The sequence below is a fragment of the Canis lupus genome, chromosome 11 (genome assembly GCF_003254725.2).
Source record: "Canis lupus dingo isolate Sandy chromosome 11, ASM325472v2, whole genome shotgun sequence".
Taxonomy (NCBI): Eukaryota; Metazoa; Chordata; class Mammalia; order Carnivora; family Canidae; genus Canis; species Canis lupus.
Genome location: NC_064253.1, coordinates 5,165,819 through 5,189,792, shown reverse-complemented (window position 1 = coordinate 5,189,792; position 23,974 = coordinate 5,165,819). Strand labels below are relative to the sequence as shown.

At 37.4% G+C, this 23,974-nt stretch overlaps 1 protein-coding gene across 4 annotated transcripts in view; it reads left to right on the top strand.

Annotated features, from left to right (window-relative positions):
* Nucleotides 1-23,974, top strand: part of PGGT1B (protein geranylgeranyltransferase type I subunit beta) — a 53,251-nt gene that overhangs the window by 25,855 nt on the left and 3,422 nt on the right. For all 4 annotated transcript variants that reach the window (XM_025446662.3, XM_025446663.3, XM_025446664.3 and 1 more), the window contains exons 4-8: nucleotides 436-587; nucleotides 2,017-2,149; nucleotides 7,555-7,600; nucleotides 15,517-15,701; nucleotides 20,395-20,503. In XM_025446662.3, the coding sequence (XP_025302447.1) occupies nucleotides 436-587; nucleotides 2,017-2,149; nucleotides 7,555-7,600; nucleotides 15,517-15,701; nucleotides 20,395-20,503 (625 nt within the window). The remainder of the gene's footprint in view (nucleotides 1-435; nucleotides 588-2,016; nucleotides 2,150-7,554; nucleotides 7,601-15,516; nucleotides 15,702-20,394; nucleotides 20,504-23,974) is intronic.

Here is a 23,974-nt window from a genome sequence, read left to right as displayed (position 1 = left end):
AAAATTAAAACATTTAAAACATTTTTATGTGGTGATTACTATGGTATTTAATTTGGATTTGTACAGTAAAAGAATTTTTATTTCTTTTATAAATCTTTGAAAGGCTGTATGCTTTTCTAACTTCATGAGACTTAAATTGTAAGTAATGTGGTTGACTACATATGAAGCTCAAATAATGTGGTTTATTTGCATATCAGAGCTGCTTCTATAAAGTTTGAGGTTTGCAGGATAAATTTAAAAATTGTGTAGCCTGGCAAGCATGCAGTCATACTTACATTGAGACCTATAAAATGGGGTTTGTTTTTCAATCTGGTGTAGGTACAAATCAGTACTAACATTTAATTTTACTAGTTCCTGAGACCTCATGCCGGATTACTTAATGAAGTAAGTTTTCAGTTTACCAATTAATTAACATTATGTTAACTTTGAATTTAGAATCCTGGAACGGCTCATCCTTATGATAGTGGCCACATAGCAATGACCTACACTGGCCTTTCATGCTTAGTTATTCTTGGAGATGACCTAAGCCGAGTAAATAAGGAAGCTTGCTTAGCAGGCTTGAGAGCCCTTCAGCTGGAAGATGGAAGGTATGGGTCACTCTTTGTTTTTTGTCTTTTTCTTTTTCTATTTTTTCTTTTTCGGACAAATTTTGTAGAACTAAAAAATGGGTATAATACTGTACTAGAACTTTTAGAGTTTATCATAAACCCATTTAGAAGCCTTTAAAGCTCACTGTATATACATAGAGTTAAATCCCTAATCAAAAAACCCCCCAAGATTTCTTAACGTGAGTAAAAAGAAATCACAACAGCAGAGCTCCTTGTTTTTTCTCTTTTTTTTTTAAACTGAGACAGTGAATATGTTCACAAGTAAGTGGTTGAATGGTTTCAGTATTAGGATGGACTTTAATTTACCTTCTGGGTGAAAAAAATGGATATTTTGAAGTAAGCATACATTTAGTCTGAACTTTTATTCCTTAAGATATAGTGATTGGGGAATAAGGGGGTGAAGACAATAGTGTATAGTTTCAGTGACATTTGTAAAGGTTAGAAAAAGAACTTATGAATATTAGGTGGTTTGTATGGTATGTCTGAGGAATCGTCCCAGAGTTTTAAGGTGAAACTCTCCACTCTCCCCTCCACCCACCCCCCACCACCAAATCTAGGAAGTGACAAAACAGTAGTGATACTGTCTAAGGAAAAGATTTTGCAAACCAATTCCCCATAATGTTATGTCAGTACTCCATCAGCTAATACCTCTGTTTTCCTTTCAGTGTTTAAAAGACACGATCAAAAAAATAAAAAAAATAAAAATAAAAGACACGATCTTGGTGAGGGGAAAATTAAGTAGACTTGTAAGATAAATTGTCAGTAATTGGAAATACTATAGAACTCAGTCTTTACCTCAGCCAGTGTATGTGACCAAGTTCTCAAAGTTTCCATATGGTCTTTGATTACTGCTACCTTATCCTTGTTTATAAATAAAGGAATAGATATCAGACTCAGACTGTTACCTCTCTAAAACTAATGAAATAGGTAAAAATTAAATTGTAACACAATATGATCGATTAGTTAGTGGTTACATACATATACATTTAGAAGAAATTACACATATGAAAATGTGGGTTTGGAAATTTCTTACTACCCAGTGGGTCCTAGGTATATTTCCCCCCATCAGTTCTCAAGCTGGTGTGCTATGACTGTCCATGATAGGGACCAAATAAACTTATTCTGTGTGGTGCCATCTGGGAAGGAGTAACTGGTAGTGTGTAAAACTACCCAGATATCCAGAACTTTGAAATAGAGTGGTGACCTAGGGATGATTTTGTGTTATTCAAGTTAATAGTCCTGTTCTTTACTAATAAAAGTAGTATATGGCTTTTAAACCCATATTTAATAAGTTTTTCTGTGAGTTAAGACATGAAGTAGATTTTCTTGCTTCCCCCATCCCCACAAAAAAATAAAAACTAGATTCTAGTGTGGTGTTACTGTAAATAATAACTGTTATTACTTTCAGCTTCTGTGCAGTCCCTGAAGGCAGTGAAAATGACATGCGATTTGTATACTGTGCCTCCTGTATTTGCTATATGCTCAACAACTGGTCTGGCATGGATATGAAAAAAGCCATCAATTATATTAGAAGAAGTATGGTGAGTTATGTTGGTAAATTGACTGTTTTAGGTTATTATTGTTACTATATGGAGATTGCAGTACAATGCATGTCTCAGTCGCTCTTCCACCAAAATCTGGAAATAAGGGCAGTAAGATTGCTTTTTGGATACGTTGTGTAATCAGAATATAGAAATAATTGTAAAGGGCAGATTGATTCATTGGCCATTAAAATTTAAATGTAATTTGATTGTGTCTAAGGAAACAAATGTCTTTACTAGAAAGAGATTGGTCAAAAAAGAAGTAAAACCTCAAAGGCACGTGTTTGATAGCCTTTGCTTCCAGGGGCCAGTGAAGAGCCCTGGCTAAGTGTAATGGAAAATTATGGTTTCTTTGATGAAACTATTTCTGTATTTGGTGTGAGGTGGGAGTTCCATAAGTCATTGGATTAGCAAGAACCAAATATAACAAGATTGACTGAGTTAACAATAGATTTTTGGGTCTTTTTGTTAATACTTTTGCATGTGCTTTTTTTTTTTTTTTTAATCTAAGGTTTATTTTAAGGCTTGTATCAAATAGAAGTGTTACTTTTTTCATGATACAATTTAAACTTTTCATTGGCAATAATAAGGAGAGCTTAGTCTCAGCCAGAGTGATCCTTGTTCAAATGTTGCTTCCCAGGTTTATTACTTCCCAAATATGAGGTTTTGTTTTTATAGAAGTTATGTAGATAAGACTGTTTTAGGTTGTTAATTCAACTTTTACTAGTCAGTATTTCAAAATGAAAAATAAGTTCTTAGTGTAATGAAATTTTTTTAACCGAACGTTTGAGTATGGATCAGATTTGGTAGATTCTGCAATAGCAGAAAGAACAGGCCCTTAAAGGAGCTTTAGAGGGAATGGAGATTTATATGAAATAGAAGGATGTGTGTTTTGGCGTTACTGCCACAGAAGTAACACCATATTCTCCGTGTGTTGTATTTGGAAATACAGTGTATTGATTTGCCCTGCTAGCAGTGTTGGTAACTTTTGATCACCAGTTAAAGTGGTGTATGCCATATTCTTCTCTGTAAAGTTAGCATTGTTCTGCTTGTAATTATTCAGCATCTTCTGGCAAGGTTTTGGAGACTGTTAAATAACTTGTCCCTCATTAAACTTTTGTCTACCAGTGTCAGTATGCCATTGATGATTTTCCAGTTCTATCATTTCCTCTGTAATTTTCAGTTGAAATTCTGCTTTTAGAAAAAACTTTCACTTTACATCTATCATCTATTCATCCATCTATCCATCCATCCATCCATCAATCTGTATCAGTTTGAACTCTAGATTCTTGTTTTATCTGGTGTGGGCTATTGCCTGTTACTGTCCTTACTTATTTTGATGGTCACATTGTCCCACATTTAGCCAGTGCAAGCCCCTTCACACAGATGCTTGTGTCTTTTTTTGTCTCACTCCCTTCATTCTTTGAGCAGCTCTTTGCATTCTGGTACAAGATATTCCAGGTTCATCTTCTACTTTCCTGGAATCAGTCATTTCAGCAAGGAGCTCTGGTTCTTACTGGAGAATGGTGTGTAGAAATGAGGATTTGGGCATAGTAGCAGTGCTCCCTGGTGTTGGGATATCACTGCCTCTAACCCTTCTCTCAGCAGGCCGAGCTAGGAAATCATGTATGTGTGTGTATCTATGCACAGACTGCCCCCCTCCCCTTTTACACACATTGCCCATTCTATTTCTTTATCCATATGTGTATTAAAAAACATGAGTCCTGTTGATACCTCAAATTCCAATTCACCACAGGTTTTTTTGATCTTCCTCCTTTCTTTTTGTAACCCCCTTCTTGGACAGTGATGAGCCTGGTTCCCATCATCTAGGATACATTGACTCTTTTTTGTTTTGAACCTGAAGGTATATAGTCAAAATACCATATTTAAGAAATACTTGATGGGCACCTGACTGGCTCACTTGATAGAGGACGCACCTCTTGACCTCAGGGTTTTGAGTTCAAGCCCCACATTGGGTGTAGAGATTACTTAAAAATTAAACCTTAAAAAAAAAAAAAAAAAAAACTTGTGTTCCTTCCTTTATTCCTCCTCACCTTCGCTATGGTTATGTTATCTGTGTAAAATACAGCTAAGTTTGTTTGGGCTCCATTTTAGTGTTTTTCCCCAATTTTGTTGATTTTTTTAAATGTATTTAATATGTGAAATATTGACTTGGTTCTGAAAGACAGAACTGTACACAAAGGGGTATTCCAAGATGTGTTACTCATCAGCTCCTGTTCCTTCTGTCTCACCTCTTTCCTGGCTCCCATATTTGCCACCTTGTTCCCATTCACTCTATAGGGAACCAGTCTCATTAGTATTGGGTTTGTCCTTCCTGTATTTCTTCTTGATGAGCAGATAAGCACATTTTTGTTTCTCCTTCCTTCTTACAAGGTAGCACACTCAAGGTACCTAGTTTCATAGTCCTCTATTGTGTGCATGTACTTAGTTTTTTGAACTATTCTATGCACTTATTTTCCAAATCCAGAGTGTTGAAATTAATAACCATATGCATACGCATTTATGTATTGTTGGAGATAGATCTTCAGAGTTCTTAGTAGTGCACTTGCATGATCAAAAGGGAAATGCATATGTAATTTTATTAGACGTTGCCCATTTTCTCTTCCAGAGGGGTGAACCAGTTTATATTCCTGCCAGTGTAGGTGAGTGCCTGTTTCCACACCACCTCGCCAATGGAATGTGTTATCATTCTCTTTACTTTTTATCAGTCTTGTGGGTAAAGAATGTTTTCTCAGTGTATTTTTGGTTTGTTTTGAGTGAGCATGATCATGTTCTTCACTCCAGATGATACTGAACCAGACCACAGGCACATGTAGCCTGCGGCCCATAGTTTACTAATGCCAAGTTCCAGTTCATTATTTTCCTTTAGGCACTTCAGTTTTGTGTATGTATCTTCATTCTTCCTTGCTTGTCCTTGATCAGTCACTGTTCTCTCTGACCCTTTTTACTGTTGTATCTCAGTTTTCATCTTTTGGCTGTTTTCTGCCTTTTCATCCATGTCACTTCCTGTTTTTTCTTTTGAGAATGTTATTCCTTGGTCTTATTATTCCTTATTTTCTTCCATTTCTTTGCTGAAGTTATTGAACTCTGTTTATTTCCTCCTACTGTTTGTCCTTTCTGTTTTTAACTTTTAGTTTCCTTTGCATACTCCCAGGTGCTTACTTGATGATATGCAGTTGAGTTTGGGGTGCTGTATGACAGTTTCCTGCTTTATGGCCACTTTGAGGAGGCGGGAGCAGATTTTCATATACTGAGATGTTTTCATTGCATTTGCTATGTTTTCATTTCAGAGTTACTTTATATAGATGTGTCTCTTTGTTTAGTCATTTTGTGAATTTTTTTCTCTCACAAACATTTCTATTTAAGAGTGTACTCTTTTTAGTCAACAAAGTCTGATTTCTTTAATGAGCTTTTGTAGGGTTTGATTTTGTTTCTTTTTTTCACGTTGAGGAAAGTGTTATGTGTTTGATGATTTTCTGGCAGGACAGAGGTTCTCTTGTTTCTCAGGTCTCTGAATGTTGCCCTTTTGAGTATCTTTTATTACCTGATCTTCAGAGGGCCTGTCTCTGCTTCCTTGTTAACTTGACTCATCAGTCATGCCCTCTGAGTACTGCACACTCTGAAGTCCCTTCCCTGCAGGCAAGTGCTCTGTTCTCCAAGAGCTCATGCAGTTCAGGCAGCGCTCACTTTGCACAGTGGGGCCCGACCATGGCAGTGAGCATGCCGGCTGCCAAGAGGCCCAGTGATGTGAATCATCTGGGGGAGATCACCACTGCTCTGTGACCTATGCCACTTTTTGCCATAACATCAAACTGGAAGTCATAAGTGTACAGAGAATTTTGAAGTGGTAAAGCCAGTACTTAGTACATTGTAATATTAAAACATTAGAAATTGTGAATTAAAGTAATTTCTTTGTGGAAAAAAATATATATACAAGAGTAGTTTGAACAGTGCTTGCCTTATTTTCATTTTGTAACTTAGGACAGGGTTCGAGCATCTTTTCTGCCTTGGTAGATGATCAGACTCCTTATATTTGTAGCAGCTTCCCAACACTTTATCCTTTGTGTTTTCATTGTTGTGAAAACATCTCCAAGAATTCCTTTCCTGTCAGTGTTTTGGCAGCATCCCTTTTGTAGACCATCTTCATCCCTCCCATCACAGCCAGGTCTTCACTTGCAGTACTCTGCCTTCACGTAGTTCTCCTGATAGCATATCAGGTCTCCGACAGCAGCACCAGCACAGGAGCCCAGGATCAGCTGTGTTTTCTTTACTTTGTGTTTGATCTCACTTTGACTTCTAGGGTGCTGCTTCTCGTTTCTTGATTGCACTTTGGGTTTTGGTGGTCTGTCTGCTCTTTTGGTTCTGCCTTTTCAGAGAATGTCGTGTGGGTTTATTACTAAAACAAAGGAAGAGACAACACAACCATATGTTTTGCTGTCTGTGCATGAGCTGAATAATATGTGCAGTGACCAGTTACTAACAGATTTTGAAAAAGATGATAGGACTGGTTACTGATTATGATGCACATCTGTATGTAGTGATTTATAAACTGAGGTGCTAGCAGCAAGTTTGTACTCTGTGCAGTTGCTCACAATTAACTTACCATGGTTTCTGGATTGGAACCGTATTGTGTTTAGCTAAGGTATGGCACCTGGAATTTGTGCGTATCAGGACTGTACAAAACAAGGACTGCCTGTATTGCGCCCTTAGGGTGGACCTTCTCCTTCCCGCACTAATTTTAGATCTGTCTCAGGCCTACTGTTGGCTCCCATCCTCTCCCTCCCTGATGATTTTCCACAGACTTCCCTTGCTCTCTGCAAAAGGGTGTCAGGAGTGTGAGAGGTAACATGCTGGGATTTGATGTTCCTTTTTCTATAGACAGGTAATTTAAAGCTTGTGCGCTTCCAGCTTCCCTGAGATTTCGGTTTTATATAGTTGTATTGTTCTTCTGTTTTGATTTTGTAGAATACGTAGGGAGATCCAAATTTAGGCAGGCATTGTTATCCTCAGCTACCCACGAGCCTCAAAATAGACTTATTTCATGTTCATGATATTTTATTAGTACAGACTCTTTACATTTTCCTTAAACTTTATGCTCTTGCAAGTAGAAAAATAATAGGATTGGGACTTTTTATTGGGTAGAAATTGAATATATAGGTGCCATCTTTGAACAATCTGTCTTAGAATGTGCCTACTGTATGCATTTGACTTGGTAAATAAGCCAAGACCAGGTACTTGAAGATACCTAAAACTACTCTTTTGTGGGAAAGGATTTTTAGAAGATATGAGAAACCAAAAATGGATCAAGAGACCAAAAATTATCATAACGAGGACTTATTTCTTATCATTTCCCTATTAAACTGAACAATGTTTTTCTTTTTCAGTCCTATGACAATGGGCTGGCACAGGGAGCTGGACTTGAATCTCATGGTAAGACATCTTAAAGTAAATGAACGTTTAGTTTCTTTTGTTCTTTTAAATAACATGATGATGTCTTTGACACGGAGGACCCCAGAAGTTTGCCTCAACCCAGGGTTGTTGTCTTTCCTACATCTCCCTTTAACACTTTTTGCCACTTTGAACATCGTCAAGGTCAGTCATTGGTCAGAAAATATTAGACCAGGATATTCACACTCCTGTAATATTTTCTAGTTACCTATTTGAGTGTCAGCGCTTGAAAATATCCCAGGGTGATTTCTTAAGATAGTGCTGGAAAACAGCAGGTTCTCTTTTTTGCTGTAATACTGGAAGACTAGCTGCACTATATAAAATCAATGAATTTGTGAAGAAATGAAAATGTTTTTTGTACCTTTCTTAATAATCCTTAATCATTACCATAAGACATTTTGCTGCATTGCATATGTTTCAGTACCTACATTAATACAGTTTCTCCTTTTACTCTTTGCCCACTTTGGGCAGAACCAGATTGGTGAGTTGCTATACTTAATTTGTCAGCACATCGGTAGCCTGAAGTTTTTCAAATTGAGTATTTCTGTGTAGGAGTTAATAAGCTGCCATGCTCCTTTATTATTGTTTTAATATTTTATTTTTAAGTAATTTTAAGTAATCTCTACAACCAGTATAGGCTCAAACTCACAACACTGAGATTAAGAGTTGCATGCTCTACTGACTGAGCCAGCCAGGCTCTCCAGCCATGTTCCTTTTTTAAAAAGAAAGAGTGTAGATCAAGGAGGCTCTGAGTGAACTCCTTAAGTTTCTTCTGTCATGGCAATCTCTTTGTACTTGCCTGTTTATCCCTCCCTTTGGCAGCATGATAGAGTGCAAGAACAGATCTCAGAAAGAACAGGTCTCAGCCCTGACACCTGCTTGGGACCTGGCCCCTCACTTTGTCCCTCTGAGGATTTCCCCATGGACAGACTAGAAGTAATTGGATCTTCCTTTAATTTTAAAATTGTTGCTAGGATTGTAAGAGATGAGGAGGAAAGTGACTTGTAAACTATAAAACACGTATAAAAAGATTTTTTTTTAAAAGGTATTTTTGACATATACTCCTTGACCCCATATCCTTGTAATTCCCCTGAGGCCTTGTCCTATCTGGTCACTTCTCCCTCTCACACATCTTCACTCCCTCCTTCAATGCAGATATTTATGGAGTATATATCCCTAAGGGCTATGTAGAAGACTGTCTTGGTTTTTCTTCTGAAGCCGTACTGTAGTTAGGACACCTTAATTCTTGTGTGTACCTCTATTTGTGTGAGATTGGGCTTGGGGCAAGCTGCAATAGCAGTTCTGTCATTCATCATCACCACTTGGTAAGGAGGGATATGTACTCATAGGTGCACATAGAGGAAATCTGGTGTCTAAGAATTCAGAGAGTTCATGCTCAGTATTGTAGCGGGTGTTAATGGGCACTGTGGCTGAAGAGACACATTACCAGTACAGGAGACCTGTGGAACTGATGTTCTTGTTCCCAAGAAAAAAGGATTGCATTTGCTGGGACTTAAAACAGAGGGCTGCTCAAATATGATTCTCTCTGACAGATCCAATCAGGAAAAAAATCTTGCTGAGTCACACTGGTAGTGATTTTAAGTCTGTATGACTTGAGAAGGATTATACCCATCAAGATCATCAGTCATGGACTGTGATTCATGAAGAAAGCTTTTCTCTCTCTTCTTTTTCTCTCTAAATTTGATGGGTTTGAGACCTAAAGCTCCAGAGGAGGGCGTCCTACTCAGAGTACCGCAATACATACATTAATACACAGGGCTGGTGTCCTGTGAATGGGTTCTAGGTATGTTAAGATATAGCGCTCCCTCCACCTTTGGGGCAGAGAAGTAGAGCTGTGTGTCTGGAGCCCCTGGAGAGGTGGCCTCTGACCAGGATCCCCTCTCAGGGTACACCGTGTACGCACACACATCTGGCATCATGTTCTCTGTAAGGTTAGTTAGGCTGAGGAGACTGCTCTGTAGGCCACTGGTGTGGCCGTCCTACCCCACCTCCTCTCCTGTCTGCGCTGGTGACCAAAACCTCTTCCTCAGAAGTCACCCTGCAGTTTGTCTGCCCCTTCAAGTCTTTTGTCTTCTCCTCTCTTCTTTCTATTGTTAATCTTTTCAGAATAGCAGTCCAAATATACTATTCACCCTTCTAAACAAGTGGCTTGTTCTTCAACTTTCTATATAAGCCTTCAGCAGCTTAGGAAGTTTCTATTATAAAGTCATGAGCGATCGAGATTTCAAACCCATTGTCGCCCTCTCACTCCTCACCTTGTGTTTACTGAAGCACCGGAAACTTTCAGCTTCTTCCCTGCTTTCTGGAAGCATCAGGTTCCTCTTGCCCCACTTCCTTACAAGTTGTTTCTGGCTCCTTCACCATATTGGTGTCTTCCCCTCACCCCCTTACCCAGACCCAGCTTTCTTCTTTCCTTCGAGTAGTTCTCTTTCTGAATCTCCAGGCTCTTGTACTTGCTGTTCATGTGTATAAAACCCTCCACCCTCACCCCTAGCTTACACTTGGCTTTGTTTCTTATCCCTCAGGTCTTGGCTCAAATGATTATTTTTAATGATCATTTTTGAGGTTGCAGACCGCCCACACACACCCTGTTTGGCATCATCAAACCTCCCCCCCACCCACACACACACACAGTCTGTTTCCTATCTACCCTTTCTGCCCTCGTTTTGCTCTGTATTCTATCATTTGTGTATTATCTGTCTGTCCCCACAGGAGAACAGAGATCTTTGCCTGTTCCAGTCAGTGTTGTATCTCCCATACCTGCAGCATGAGGCATGCACTGGGGTGAACTGATGGACCGTCCTTTATTAGTCAGCCCTGTGCTGATGGCTCCCAGAACTCTGTGTCCTTCCCACCTGCCTGCCCAGCATATCTCCCTCCATACCACTTCAGCGTCTCAGACTGCACATTTTTTAAACCATTCTTTTCCTCTTTCCTTCTTCCCATGCCTGCATTTGCTCTTGAGGAATGTGGAACAGCTACTCCCAGGTCTACTGGTTTTTCAATCCATAGAAGCCAGAAGTCCAGAATTCGGGGTGTTTGACCTCATGCTCTGTTTTATTTTGTTGTTTTGTTTTTTATTTGCGGTTATACCAGTGTTCTCCTGTAGGTCACCTGCTTATAATCCTTGATCTACAGGTGGAAAGGACTAGAATTTATGATGAGGCAGCTGCTCTGTGCCAGCTACCATTTAGTCTCATTTAATTCTCACACCAGCCCTCTGGGAATAGACATCTTTGTATTATTCACATTTGATCAGAGACCTAAAACCACCACATATAGTAAAGAATAGGGATTTATTGTGGGAATAAGCTTGTCCACAACTGTGGAAGAATACAGAGAAGTAAGAGCTTGATGGGGAAGTTGGTGGATTGAGGAAAAGTCACTGGAGTCATCCTGCAGCCCTGGCACAGGTGGACAGTAAAACCTTGCAGGAGAATCTGGAAAGCCAGACACATCCAGCTGCCAGAGCAGGACTGTGGTAGAGAAGTCTGGTGGGGGCTCTTGCTCCGGCATCTGACTGTGGGTCTTGGGTCACCAGGGCAAGAAGTAAGGCAGACTTGGCATTCCACATATGTGGGAGAATAAGTACAAGTTGGAATCTGCCGGCACCTCTGCCCTGTCTCTTAGCTCCTAGAACCACAGCCAGGATAAGGACTGCTGTTCCTCTTCCTCCTTACAGATCACACCCAGATTTCTTGGACTGTAGCCCATCCAGGGAAACGCTTCTGGTTTAGCTAAGTTGACATGGTACCAAACCACCACAATAACCATTGTCATACTAGGCTCACATATGATTGGGTATATGTCATAGCCTGCTTAAAATCCTGTCGATGCTCAGCAGTGCTTTTCTGCCCATGTTTGTGTCCCTCATTTTAGTTCTCCTTGTCCACTTCCAGCCTTGCTTTGTAGACACGTGTGTGAGTGACCCCTTCCATGCTGCATTCCAGGCTGCAGAGAACATGTGTTTCCCAAATGTTCTCACATGCCTTTTCACCTCTGGACATGGCTAACATTCTTCCCTTGCCTGAAATGCTTCCGCTTCCATCTGCTTCTCCTCTTTTTCTTTTTCCAAACCTTGAGAGTTTTCCCATCTTCCTGTGGCTGGTTCCATTCTCCATAAAACTCTTCATTGTCTCTTGTGCTGTAGCTTTGAGCAGTTCCTCCCTTTGGAGTAATACCTGGCTCATGCCATCTTCATGGCACTTACCTGTTTGCCTGAGCTTCTTTGCTATGTTGTGAGCTGGTATGTCTGATTCGTATCTAACTCCACTTGTCTTCATACATTGCAGTTGTCCAGTAAGTATTTGCTTATCCTCTACCCCACTCGACATCCTGAAGCTCAGGAGGCTGAGTGTGGGTTGTGTCCTTCTGCTACAGTTCATCGGCTCTTCTCCCACAACTGTTTAGCTGAGAGCCCATTTGTCCTGTATACAAAACAGACACATGATACCCTTCTATGCTGAGATCATCAAACGGGAGGATTCCTTTTTGTCCTAGTGAGTCTCTTAAGCCCTGGCACAATTGTAGGGTAAAGCATTCCTGTGTTTGAAAGAATTGGATTTATCTGCTTTCCTAGGATTAAAGCTCTTTTTTCTCTCAGGATTCAGGATATAACAATAATACTTAAGATAAATTAATTTTATTGCATGATTCTTCAAAAATATCTCTACTCCTTAATCCAGAAGAGAAGGATGCCTGGGTGGCTCCGCAGTTGAGCGTCTGCCTTCGGCTCAGGGCGTGATCCTGGAGTCCCAGGATCCAGTTCCACATCAGGCTCCCTGCATGTAGCCTGCTTCTCCCTCTGCCTGTGTCTCTGCCTCTCTCTCTCTCTGTCTCTCATGAATAAATAAATAAAATCTTAAAAAAAAAAAAAATCCAGAAGAGAAATATTCAGCTCTTTGGCCTAATTTCATGTAAGCATTCAGTTTCTTGAATTTTCCTCACTTTACCTTTTCCATGGGGTATTTGAATATAAAATGGTATAGTTACTTTTATTTATATACCTAGTTTTTGCTTTCTACTTTAGCTGTATGGTTGTTAGCCATCTTAAATTACGTATTTCAGAGCACACAGACTCCTTCAGATATTTTGATACATGCAAATAAATACAAGAGAATGTTTAAAAGTGAGCTTTAACCTTATGGGAGCAATAAGCCTAATACCTGTTACACACTTAAAATGTCAGTAAGTCTTTGTATCCAGGACTAGAATCAGGAATACCTTCTTCACCCCACCCCCAGGAGCACTGAGATCCATTGTTAGAGCCTGCCTCTCTGGTCCCTTCCATGAATCATCTGTGTGATTGAAGCATCTCACTTAAGTTGACAAACTCAGCAATGTCCATCTTTCTCGTATTTGCATGTACCTTAATATCACATGTTGTAATAGCCTTCAGGAAAGATATCTTTGTTACCCAAGATGTAATGAACACAACTGAACCTTTTCTTGATGAATTCAGATAATTATAAGAAGCAGTTTTATATTGTACTTTAATGTAATGATGTAATATTCTTTTTTTTTTTTTTAAGATTTTATTTATTTGAGAGAAGGGGTACATAAGATGGGGGATGGGAAGGAGGAGAAGCAGACTCCATGCTGAGTGTGGAGTCTGACCTGGGGTTCCATCTCCCAACCCTGAGATCATGACCCAAAATCACGAGTTGGACGCTTAACTGATTCAGCCACCCAGGCATGCCTGTAATGATGTAATATTCTTGAAATGTTTTGAAACTTATAGGAGTCATTGATGTAACCTTGTTTAGCCCTCTGGAGGCTAAATAAAATATGAGTTCCTGTGCCTACCTTTTTTAATGGTATTTCTTAGTTATTAAAATGTTACCTGTCTTGTTTTGCAGTGTTTGTATCTGCATCTAATACTGTTCTAACTAAATACTGTTAGCCTAGGTTTTTAGAACTAGTTTTTAAGAATTTTGTGTAAAATAAGACCCTCTAGGGTAAATGTTGGTAAATGAATTTTAGATTAAAGCCTAGACTGTGCGGTGTTTTTGGCTACTCAGAGCTCAGACTTACTTCAGAAGTTATCATTGTGCAAAGCTGGTGATTTGGGCAGAGTGGAGAGTATTTTTACTTTAAATTGTGCCAGTTTGCTTTAAAGCATCCTAACAAGTAATTTGGAGAGTAACAATTAAATAGCTCTTTTTATCTTTTGGTAGTATTTTTTTTTTTTAATGTTTTATTTATTTAAGTAATCTCCACACCCAACATTGGGCTCAAACTCACGAACATGAGATCAGGAGTTGCATTCTCTTCCGAATGAGCAAGCCAGGCACTCCTATTTTTTAGTAGTTAATAAGTACATGTTATCTGTTGAAGACTTTATGTTTAATGATGTAATAATACCTGAAGTGATGGCCAGGTTGTCATGAAAGAGAAATTGAAATCAGTGGGTCACTGAAGAGGAAATAAGATTGGTAGTTGCTTAATAGGAAATTATTCTAAACAGTTATTGTAAATTTATTTTTCTGTTTTAATTCACTCATGACTGACATAGATCTCCCAAGTCACTGGGAAAAATTCTGAAGATTAAATAGTTCTTACTGATAGTGGCCTTTTTAACGTGATGACTACCTTGAGTTTTCTAGAGGGAATGTTCACTTTTCCTTTGCCAGAGACTGCATCCAGGACATACAACAGTAAAAGAGAAGTTGTAGAATGAAGCATATTACAAACAATCCATTTCTGTAGCTGAAATTAATCAGTAGGTGAGGTCACAATAAATTGGAAGTGTAAATGTTTTCATATTGTTTGGACTTGACAGTAAACATTGCCAGTGGAAAGTGTCGTTTCTTTTCCTTTGTGGAAAAATAATGGATTTTTCAATTCCTGAGGAAAGGAATCGCCTTTGAATGCCATGGTCACCTGTTGCTGCTGTAACATTTTGCCGAGGACTTAGAGGTATAAAACAACACAAGTTTATTCTCTTATAATTCTGGAAGACAGAAGTCTGTACTGCACTTTACAGGGCTGGTGCCTACTCTAGGCTCCCAGGGAGAATCTGTTCCCTTGCCTCTGCCAGCTTCTGGATGTGTTGCCAAGCCACTCCAGTCTGCTTCCATAGTCACATCACCTCCTCTTTCTGTAATCACCCTCTGTCCCCTTCATGAGGACACTTGTGGTTGCATTTAGGGCCCACCCAGATAATCCAGAAAAATCTGTCTCAGAACCTGTAATCACATTCACCAAGTCTCTTTTGCTGTGGGAGGTAACATTGATGTGTTCCAGGGATTAGGACCTGGACATCTTAATCTTTGGAGGGCGTCATTCAGTCTCCTGCAGTGAATGAATACTCATCTCCTTCCTGACAGGCTCTTCTCTCTGCCCCCAGTACACTCTCCCTCATCCCTTGCTCTGACTTTCCATCCTTACATTTTGTAAGCTGAGTAGATATCATATGTACATATCCACTTCTAGCTTGTCTGTGTTCTACGTGAAAATTAGTCTGTGCTCTGGGGCAGATGGAACCACAGTTGACGAGCACTGTGCATGTGGTCTTGAAGGAAACGGAATCAGACTTGGGCAACAGAGTCCTGGACAGGAAGAAGTCATCCTTGGTTCAAGTGTCAGCTCCTCCAGTAAACCATGTAATTTTGAACATGTTCCTTAGCCTCTAGAGTCCTCTTTTCATAAGTAAAATATTTTTTACGGCTTTAAATTATCTTGTTTCATCAAATTAATATTGAAGACTTCAGTGCTTTGTGATTATTTTAAACATATAATTAATCATCTTCACAATTTATATTACTGATTTCCAAAATTATATAACCATTGGTTTTTTTTTTTTCTCCAGCCATTTTATACTATTTTCCTAGGCATCTGATTTGAAGTTTGAAGTACTGTGTGGTTTTGATTAACAGGAGGATCGACTTTCTGTGGCATCGCATCACTGTGTCTGATGGATAAACTAGAAGAAGTTTTTTCAGAAAAAGAATTGAACCGGATAAAGAGGTGGTGTATAATGAGGCAACAAAATGGTTATCATGGAAGACCTAATAAGCCTGTAGATACCTGTTACTCTTTTTGGGTAGGAGCAACTCTAAAGGTAAGAGAAAAAGTAAAATTGAGAAACCTAAACTCTATGTTGATACAAACTGTGCTTCAAAAGGTTTGATCTTTGTAATGTTCATTAAATACTGTTAAATTTAGGCTGCTGAGATTCTCTGATGCTCCGGCAAAGTTAATTCAGTAATCTGTTGTGCTACTTGAAAATTTTCATTCTTACAAAACTTAAGTGGCTGAGAACTTAGATAAGAAAGGATAGCATACAAAGTATAAGGTTGTAAAAATCTTATTACTAAAATGGCTGATAGTTTATCTAGAGTAAGGATCTGTCTGAACATGATACCAGCAAAAGCTTTATGGGAAGTTACTAATCTTATAAGACAAACTATGGGTTTTTCCTTTGAAAATGATTCATGGTTTTTAATTTTTCATTGATTTGCCTAACCCTTCTATATAATTTACTGATTGATGTTTGCACATTTTTTCCTATCTCTTACCTTTTGACATACCTAATTTCATGAGGTTACTAGCCACTAAATTCCTACAAGTTTGCTGTATCTTAAAATTGCCTTTTCACTTTCAAAATGTATCACCTAATTCTGATATTTGGAAATCTGACAAAAGTCTGTTCATCTTTTATATAATATCCTAATTTTTTTCTCTTAAATTCTGAAAACAGAATGATTTAAAATGAAGACAGTATGTCTCCCTCTCCTCACTTCTAGTACCATTCTTCAAGTGTACCACTTTAATTTTTTTTAATTATGGGAAATTTCAAACATTCTAAAGTAGAATAGTATAACAAACCCCTGTATGTCCACAGCTAGACTCATCAGCTTTCATCCCAAAGCCAGCCAGTGTTATCCATATTCCAACTCCCTTCCGTCCACCTCACTGTATTATTTTAGGGCAGATCCCAGATACCATTTTTTATATTACCTGGAAATTTTTCAGTATAATTCTTAACCAAAAAGAACTTTCTAAGAAACAGTAGTGTCATTACTACATCTGCAAAGCCAGCCATAATTCCTTGATAATATTTTGGCCAGAAATTATGTATATTTCTTTTTGCATCACATCAAGAGGCACATAATCTCTGGTTGTCTCCTTTTGATCAAAAGGCTCCAGAGTTGTCAAACCTGATTTATCCCGTATAAAGTTCCCCATCAGCTTTTTTTTTTTTTTATGGTGACAAAATATACATAATGTACTACATATCAGTTTAACTATTTCTAAGAGTATAATTGGGGTGGCATTAATTACATTTACAATGTTGTGTAACCCTCACCACTGTCTTTCCCCAAAACTTTGATTTTCCTCAGTTTGAACTCTGTCCTCATGACCATTCTCCACTCCCTCTAGTCCCTGGTAATCTCTATTCTGCTGTCTGTTTTTATGAATTTGCCTGTTCTTGGTGCATCATGTAAGTGGAACCACATGGTATGTCCTTCTGCATCTGGCTTACCTATTAGCTTCTCATAACACTCTCAAGGTCCATCCATTTTACAACACATAGCAGAATTCCATCCCTTTTTATGGCTGAGTAATATGTTGTTACCAGATTTTATTTATCCACATATCTGTTGATGGACACTTTAGTTATTTCCATGTTTTAGCTGTTGTGAATAAGGCGACTCTGAACATTGGTATACAAATAACTGGGTTTATGCTTTCATTTCTTTTGGATATTTACCTAGGAGTGTAATTGCTGGATCATATGGTAGTTCTACGTTTAACTTTTTGAGGTACTGCCATACAGTGCAGATGTGCACCATCTTACATCCCTACTAGCAGTGTATGAGGGTTCCAGTTTCTTTATACTCTCAGCAACATTTGATTTTCCTGTTTGGTTTTGGTTTTTATAATAGCCATCCCAGTGGGTGTGAAGAGCTATACTCATTGTGGTTTTGCTTTGCATCTCCCTAATGATTAGTGATATTGAGCATCTTTTCATATTCTTATTGGCCATTTGTCTATCTTTGGAAAAATGTCTATTCAGGCCTTTCACTCACTTTTTTTTAAAGATTTTATTCATGAGAGACACAGAGTGAGGCAGAGACACAAGCAAAGGGAGAAGCAGCAGGCTCCCTGTGGGGAGCCTGATGTGGGACTTGGTCCCAGGACCCCGGGGTCACTACCTGAGCCAAAGGCAGACAGACACTCAACCACTGAGCTACCCAGATGCCCCACTTTCACTCACTTTTTAATCGGTTTTTTTGTTGTAAGGTTGTAGGGAGTTCTTTAAGTGTTCTGAATATTAATCCCTTATCAATGTATATAATTTGCGAATTATGCTCTCCCACATGGAGCATGGGATGTCTTTCCATTTATTTAGATTTTTAATTTCTTTCAGCTCTATTTTATAGTTTTCAGCTTACAAATCTCTCCTATCCTTGATCAGATTTATTCCTAAATATTTAATTATTTTTATGCCATTATAAATGGAATTGTTTTCTTAATTTCTTTTTGGATAGTTTGTTGCTGTTGTATAAAAATCTCATCAAGTTTTTTTTACAGAATCATTTTAGTGGCCATTGAGGTTAACACATTTTAATCTGTTACATTATTCTTTTTGATGCCATTTTTAGCCAGTCAAAGCCCTTTGAGTAGGTTCTTGAGTCTTTTTGATGGACAACTTTCTGAAAGCAACCACTTTTAAACATTTTAAAAATTCTTAATTCTTATGGATATCACCATAAGTTTAACTGATTTTTTTGGTTTTTATAAATATTTATTTTTAAGTAAGTTCTACACCCAACATAGGGCATGAGTGCATGATCAACAGCCAGGCGTCCCAGCTTAATGGATTTCTTGAGTTCTCTTTAGACATTATTTTTGATTCCTAACTGTGAAGAATGAAGATTTAGCCTCCCTTTTTTTCAAGTAGATTGTTACTCATTCTGTATTTTTTGGTCCTGAACCTTTTCTCTTCCCCTTCCACTTTCTAATTCTGTCATATTTTCTTTACTTTTATAATACCAAGTTAAGTAACATTTCTATTTTATTTAGTAACAATATGCACATATTTTATACTTTCCCTGTGGGTTGATTCTAAAATTTAAAACCCAAGAATCAACACTTAGTACGATCATATAAATATTGTTTATTGCTAAACCAAGTACAGTGTTAAGATTATAGTTTCTTCTTAGTTAATGACCCCTAGGCCACTGGCTGGAAAATATTTCTAGCTGATGGATTCTAAAGAGTCTCTTTCCTTTTATTGTATGGACTAAATTAAAATGAATAAGTTTGTTTCTTATTTGTATCATAATTCATTCAGGCTTTTTCTTTTTGAGAAATAACACTGCTTTAATCACTTATATCTTCTATGGCTCTTTCTGATTTATTAACATACCTTGTGTCTTACAGAAATTTTTTAAACTCTCTTGTCTACTGCTCCACACCCCTTTTCATAGTTTAATTTAGCCTTTATTTTTGTCTATTTAATGGGATCTTGAGAGACAGAGTAAATATATGTTCTAAGTCTTAAAGCTATATAGTTTTTTACACTAAAGTTATATTTATCTCACCTTTTACCTTTCCTGGTTTTTAAAGAGCTACAATTTTTTACTGTTCTCAAGTAAAACTGTCTCTAGCATCTGGTTAATAATTTTTGTTTCTCTTTTTTGTTTTTGTTTTTTTTTTTGTTTTTGTTTTTTTTTTACATGAAATAAAGATAGCACTTTATCTACAGTAAACACACAATTACAAGGATGAAGTACAAGCACTCATTCACATTTTTTTTTTTTTTTAACAATTCATTTTTATTGGCAGGCATTGTATTTCCTAGTTTCAATTTGTCAGTTTTACTTCTTTAGTATTTTTAACCAAAAGAAAGAGAAAAATAGTTTTAACATTCTAAATGTAATTTTTTTTTTCACAGCCACATATTTTTGTTTTGATTTTAAAAAGCTGTGCCTATCCCAAGGTCTAATTTTTGATATGTAGTATGGTTTTTTATTATTCACTTCTGGATGGTTTTAAATTCCCATTAGGATTTCTTTTTAAATTATGATTTATTTAAATATCAGTATATAATGATTTAATTTCTAATTATTCAGGAAAATTCTGTATATCTTTTGCTATATACTTTTTGATATATTTACTTATTTTTTTACTAACAACTTTTTAAAAGATTTTTTTTATATATTTAGTTTTTAAAGTTGTATTTAAATTCAGTTAATCAACACATAATGTATTATTGCTTTCAGAGTTAGAGGTTTCAGAGTAAGACTGATTCATCAGTCTTATATAACACCCGGTGCTCATGACATCACTTGTCCTCCTTAATATCCATCACCCAGTTTGTTTCTCTTTTTTGAAATATTTGTGGTTCAAGTTACTACCGGTTTATAACTAATATCTCAAAAGCCTGTCTTAAGAATTAAAATATATGTAGATAAATTCTCCTTTTCAAAATGACTGGTTAAGTAGAACAGATTGGTAGAGTTGTGTTTTGAACCTAACCAAATGTGATGCAAAGAGATTTGTTTAGGCATGGCTTCAAAGAAGGAAATAGTGAGTAGATCAAGAAAAGGAGAGTAGTTGTGATCAGATGATAAAAATGACAATAATGTGGTTGACTGATTCTAAGTGCTCAGGTTCCCGAGAGGCTTGCTTTGAGAGCCTTAGCTAAAGAAAAGCATATTTAATTGATGTATATCTGAAAATTGAGCCAAAGGTCAATATGAAAGCTTGATGTTAGTAAATTTATATTTGTCCTGTCATTTCAGCTTCTGAAAATTTTTCAGTACACTAACTTTGAGAAAAATAGAAATTACATCTTATCAACTCAAGATCGCCTTGTAGGGGGATTTGCCAAGTGGCCAGATAGTCATCCAGGTAATTTATTTTTTATATGAATCTACAACAACTTTACTTTTTGTTTATTTCTTGAGTAGACCTTCAGTCATCTTTGTTAGAAAGGGCATAATATAGAAAATTTAGCTACTACAGTTTACCTTTTTAAAAACATATTATTTAAATTTAAATTGTTTAAGTTTAGGGGAATTTAGCATGTTGAGAGTTGTGACGGAAGGGTTGGATTATCAAGATGTATTGCTATTAGTATGCCTTTTTTCCCCAAATATTTCACTTACTAATGTTTTATTTCATTTGAGGTAATAAGGCAGATGGCCTGAATGGGCCCTGTCCAAATAAAGAATCATTTGGCCTATCCAGAATCTTAAGGATTATTAGCTGTCACTAGAACTAAGTAGAATAAATCACTAAGTCCATAAGGGAATCTGTTCTTACTCTGTTCAGAAGCCATTAAATCAAACATCTTTAATTCTGAAGATAGCTGTCCCTCACTGTCCACACCCTTCTCTGAATTTCAGCAGATTCAAGTTATTTTTTTAGAAGAATACTTTGCTGTCTGAACTCCGTATCATTCACTGTCTAAATCTCAAGAGCCAAATCGATTCAGACAGTGTGATACTGTTTTCCAAACTCAGGAATAGCAAAAAAGTAAAGAACAAAAGATTCTTGTATTTGAACTGTGCCTGTCCACTTATAAATGGATTTTTTCTATAAGTATTATGCTGTACTGTGAATGTATTTCTCTTTATAATTTAAAAATTTTTAAATTTATTTTTACAGTTTTCTTTTTTTAGCTAACTTTTACAAAGTTTTCTTTGTAGCATTTTCTTTTTTTAGCTAACTTTATTGGAAGAATACAGTGTATAATATATAGAACATAGTAAGTGTTAATTGTTGATGTTACCAGTAGGCTTTCCTGTGAACAATAGGCTGTTAATTAACCTTTGGAGGAGTCAGAATTTCTTTGTGAATTTTCAAATGCACAGGAGGTCAATGATTATAACCACTGCATTGTTCAAGGGTCAATAATGACATTTCTCCAAAAAATGTGGATAATTCTGCCATTTCCCAAACCTAGACATACTTTATTCCAAGCTGTATACCCTGATATAAAACAGCCTGCTCAGTAACTACATGGATGCTGTCCACAGGCTCCTTAGACCTAGGCTGCCAGCTGAGCTCGTCTCATTCTCCATCCTGACCCAGAACTTGAGTGGCACAAGGACCAAGTTCAGGTCTACGATTCTGCAACAGTTGGACTATTAATCTTACTGCCTCTATAGTTTGGTCCCCCTCACATTGACACCATGTGTGTGTACGCATGCATGTACGCCTTCACCCACGTGTGTGTACATGCTTGAATGAGAGGAGAGAGGCCAAAGCTTTCCTTAGACTATCACAGGGATCTCTGATGCAAAAAGGCTGAGAACTTCTCTAAACTGTTCTCGTAAATCTCTTATCATTGAGAGTCTCTCAGCACCCTGAGGTGGTTCTTCCCCATAGCACACAAGGCCCTCCTGAAATAATGCTCCTCTACCTCTAGCATCTTTCTCCAGGCTACCTGTCCCTCTCCCTGATGTTTTCACCTGTAGCAAAAGGGCTTTATTTACAGCTTCCCAAAAAATCAATTTGAAAGTTCTTTATAAATAATTCAGAACACTGACATTTTTGATAAGCAAGTTGACAAAATATTAGCTTTACTACATGAACAAGGAATACAAGGAATGATTGTTTTTACAGCACTGAAATAGAATCATGGTTTTTACTATTAGTTTAGAACCTCATCACATCTATCATAGAACTGCTGCAGTCAGAATATATATATATATATTTGAATGAAAATAATAAATATGGGGCTCATGAAATCAGATTATTTTACCTGAAGTGAGCAGAAATATTTCCTCACATCCATACTTACCTGTATTTTCATGCAGGATATGCTTCTTTTTAGGAAAGGTACAGTGCTTTTAATTTCTACAGCAAAAGAATATTTTTTGCCATTTTTATTGAGAAATCATTGGCATACATCACTGTGTAGGTGTAAGGCATACAGCATAATGGTTTGACTTACATCTGTTGTGAAATGACTACCACAATAGGCTCAGCTAGCACCCATCTTTCTTATAGAAGATAAGAAGCACCCATCTTCTTATAGAAGATAAGAGATCTTCTGATCTCTTCTTAGAGATACAGAAGAAACAAAATAGTGAAGGGCAAACAATTTATTTTTGTGATGAGAGCTCGTAGGATGAACTATCCTAACATGATTCCTATATATCGTAGTGCAGTGTGAGCTGTGGTCCTCATGTTCTGCATGACACCTCAGTTCTTATTTATTAGTGGAAGTTTGTACCATTTGACACCCTTCTTCCAATGCCTCCTCCCCCCAACCCCCACTTCTGGTAAGCACAGGTCCAATCCCTTTTCTTCTGTGAGTTTCGTTTTTTTGTTTTTGTTTTTTAGATTCCACATAAGTGGGATATTTGTCTTTCTCTGACTTCATTTCACTTAGCATTACACCTTTAAGGTCCATCCATGTTGTTGCAAATAATAGGATTTCTTCATTTTTATGGCTGAATCCTATTCCATTGTGTATGTATATACCACAAAGTCTTTTTTTTTTTTTTTTTTTTTTTTTAAGATTGTATTTGTTAGAGAGAGGAGCACAAGCAGGAAGGAGAGGCAAAGGGAGAGGGAGAAGCAGGCTCGCATTTGAGCTGGGAGCCCCACACAAGGCTCAACCTCAGGACTCCAGGATCATGATCCAAGCCAAAGGCAGACGCCTGGCTGAGCCACCCAGACACCTGTATACCACAATTCTTTATCCATTTATCTGTTGATGGATACTTAGGTTGTTTCTATGTCTTGGCTAATGTAAATAATTCTGCTGTGAACATGGGGGAGTAGATAACATGTTAGTGTTTTCGTTTCCTCTGAGGATATTACTGGATCATGTGGTAGTTCTATTTTTAATTTTTTGAGTCTTCTCTACTACTCTACTCCCTTTCCATAGGGACTATACCAATTTACATTCCAACTAGCAGTACACAAGGGTTCACTTTATCCATATACACATCAGTGTTATCTCTGTCCCTTTGGTGATGACCATTCTAATAAGAGTGACATGGTATCTTACTGTGTTTTTAATTTGCATTTCCCTCATAGTTAATGACGATCCTGCATCTCCTCATGCATTGGTTGGCCTTTTGTGTATATTCTTTGGAGAAATAGCTATTCGGATCCTTTGCTCATTTTTTTTTTTTTCTGTTGAGCTATGAGTTCTTTATGTTTTTTTTTTTTTTTATGTTCTAATTTCTAAAGCAAAATAATATTTTTAAATTTGGTATCTGTAACCATAGCTATAAATGTTACAACAGTACCTCAAGAAAAGTGAGAATTGTCTTGATGCCATTGGTTTTCATCAGGTCTTGTACTATTTTACCAAATGGTAATAGAGAAATGACAGTATCTTAGCATGTCTGGCATAAACAT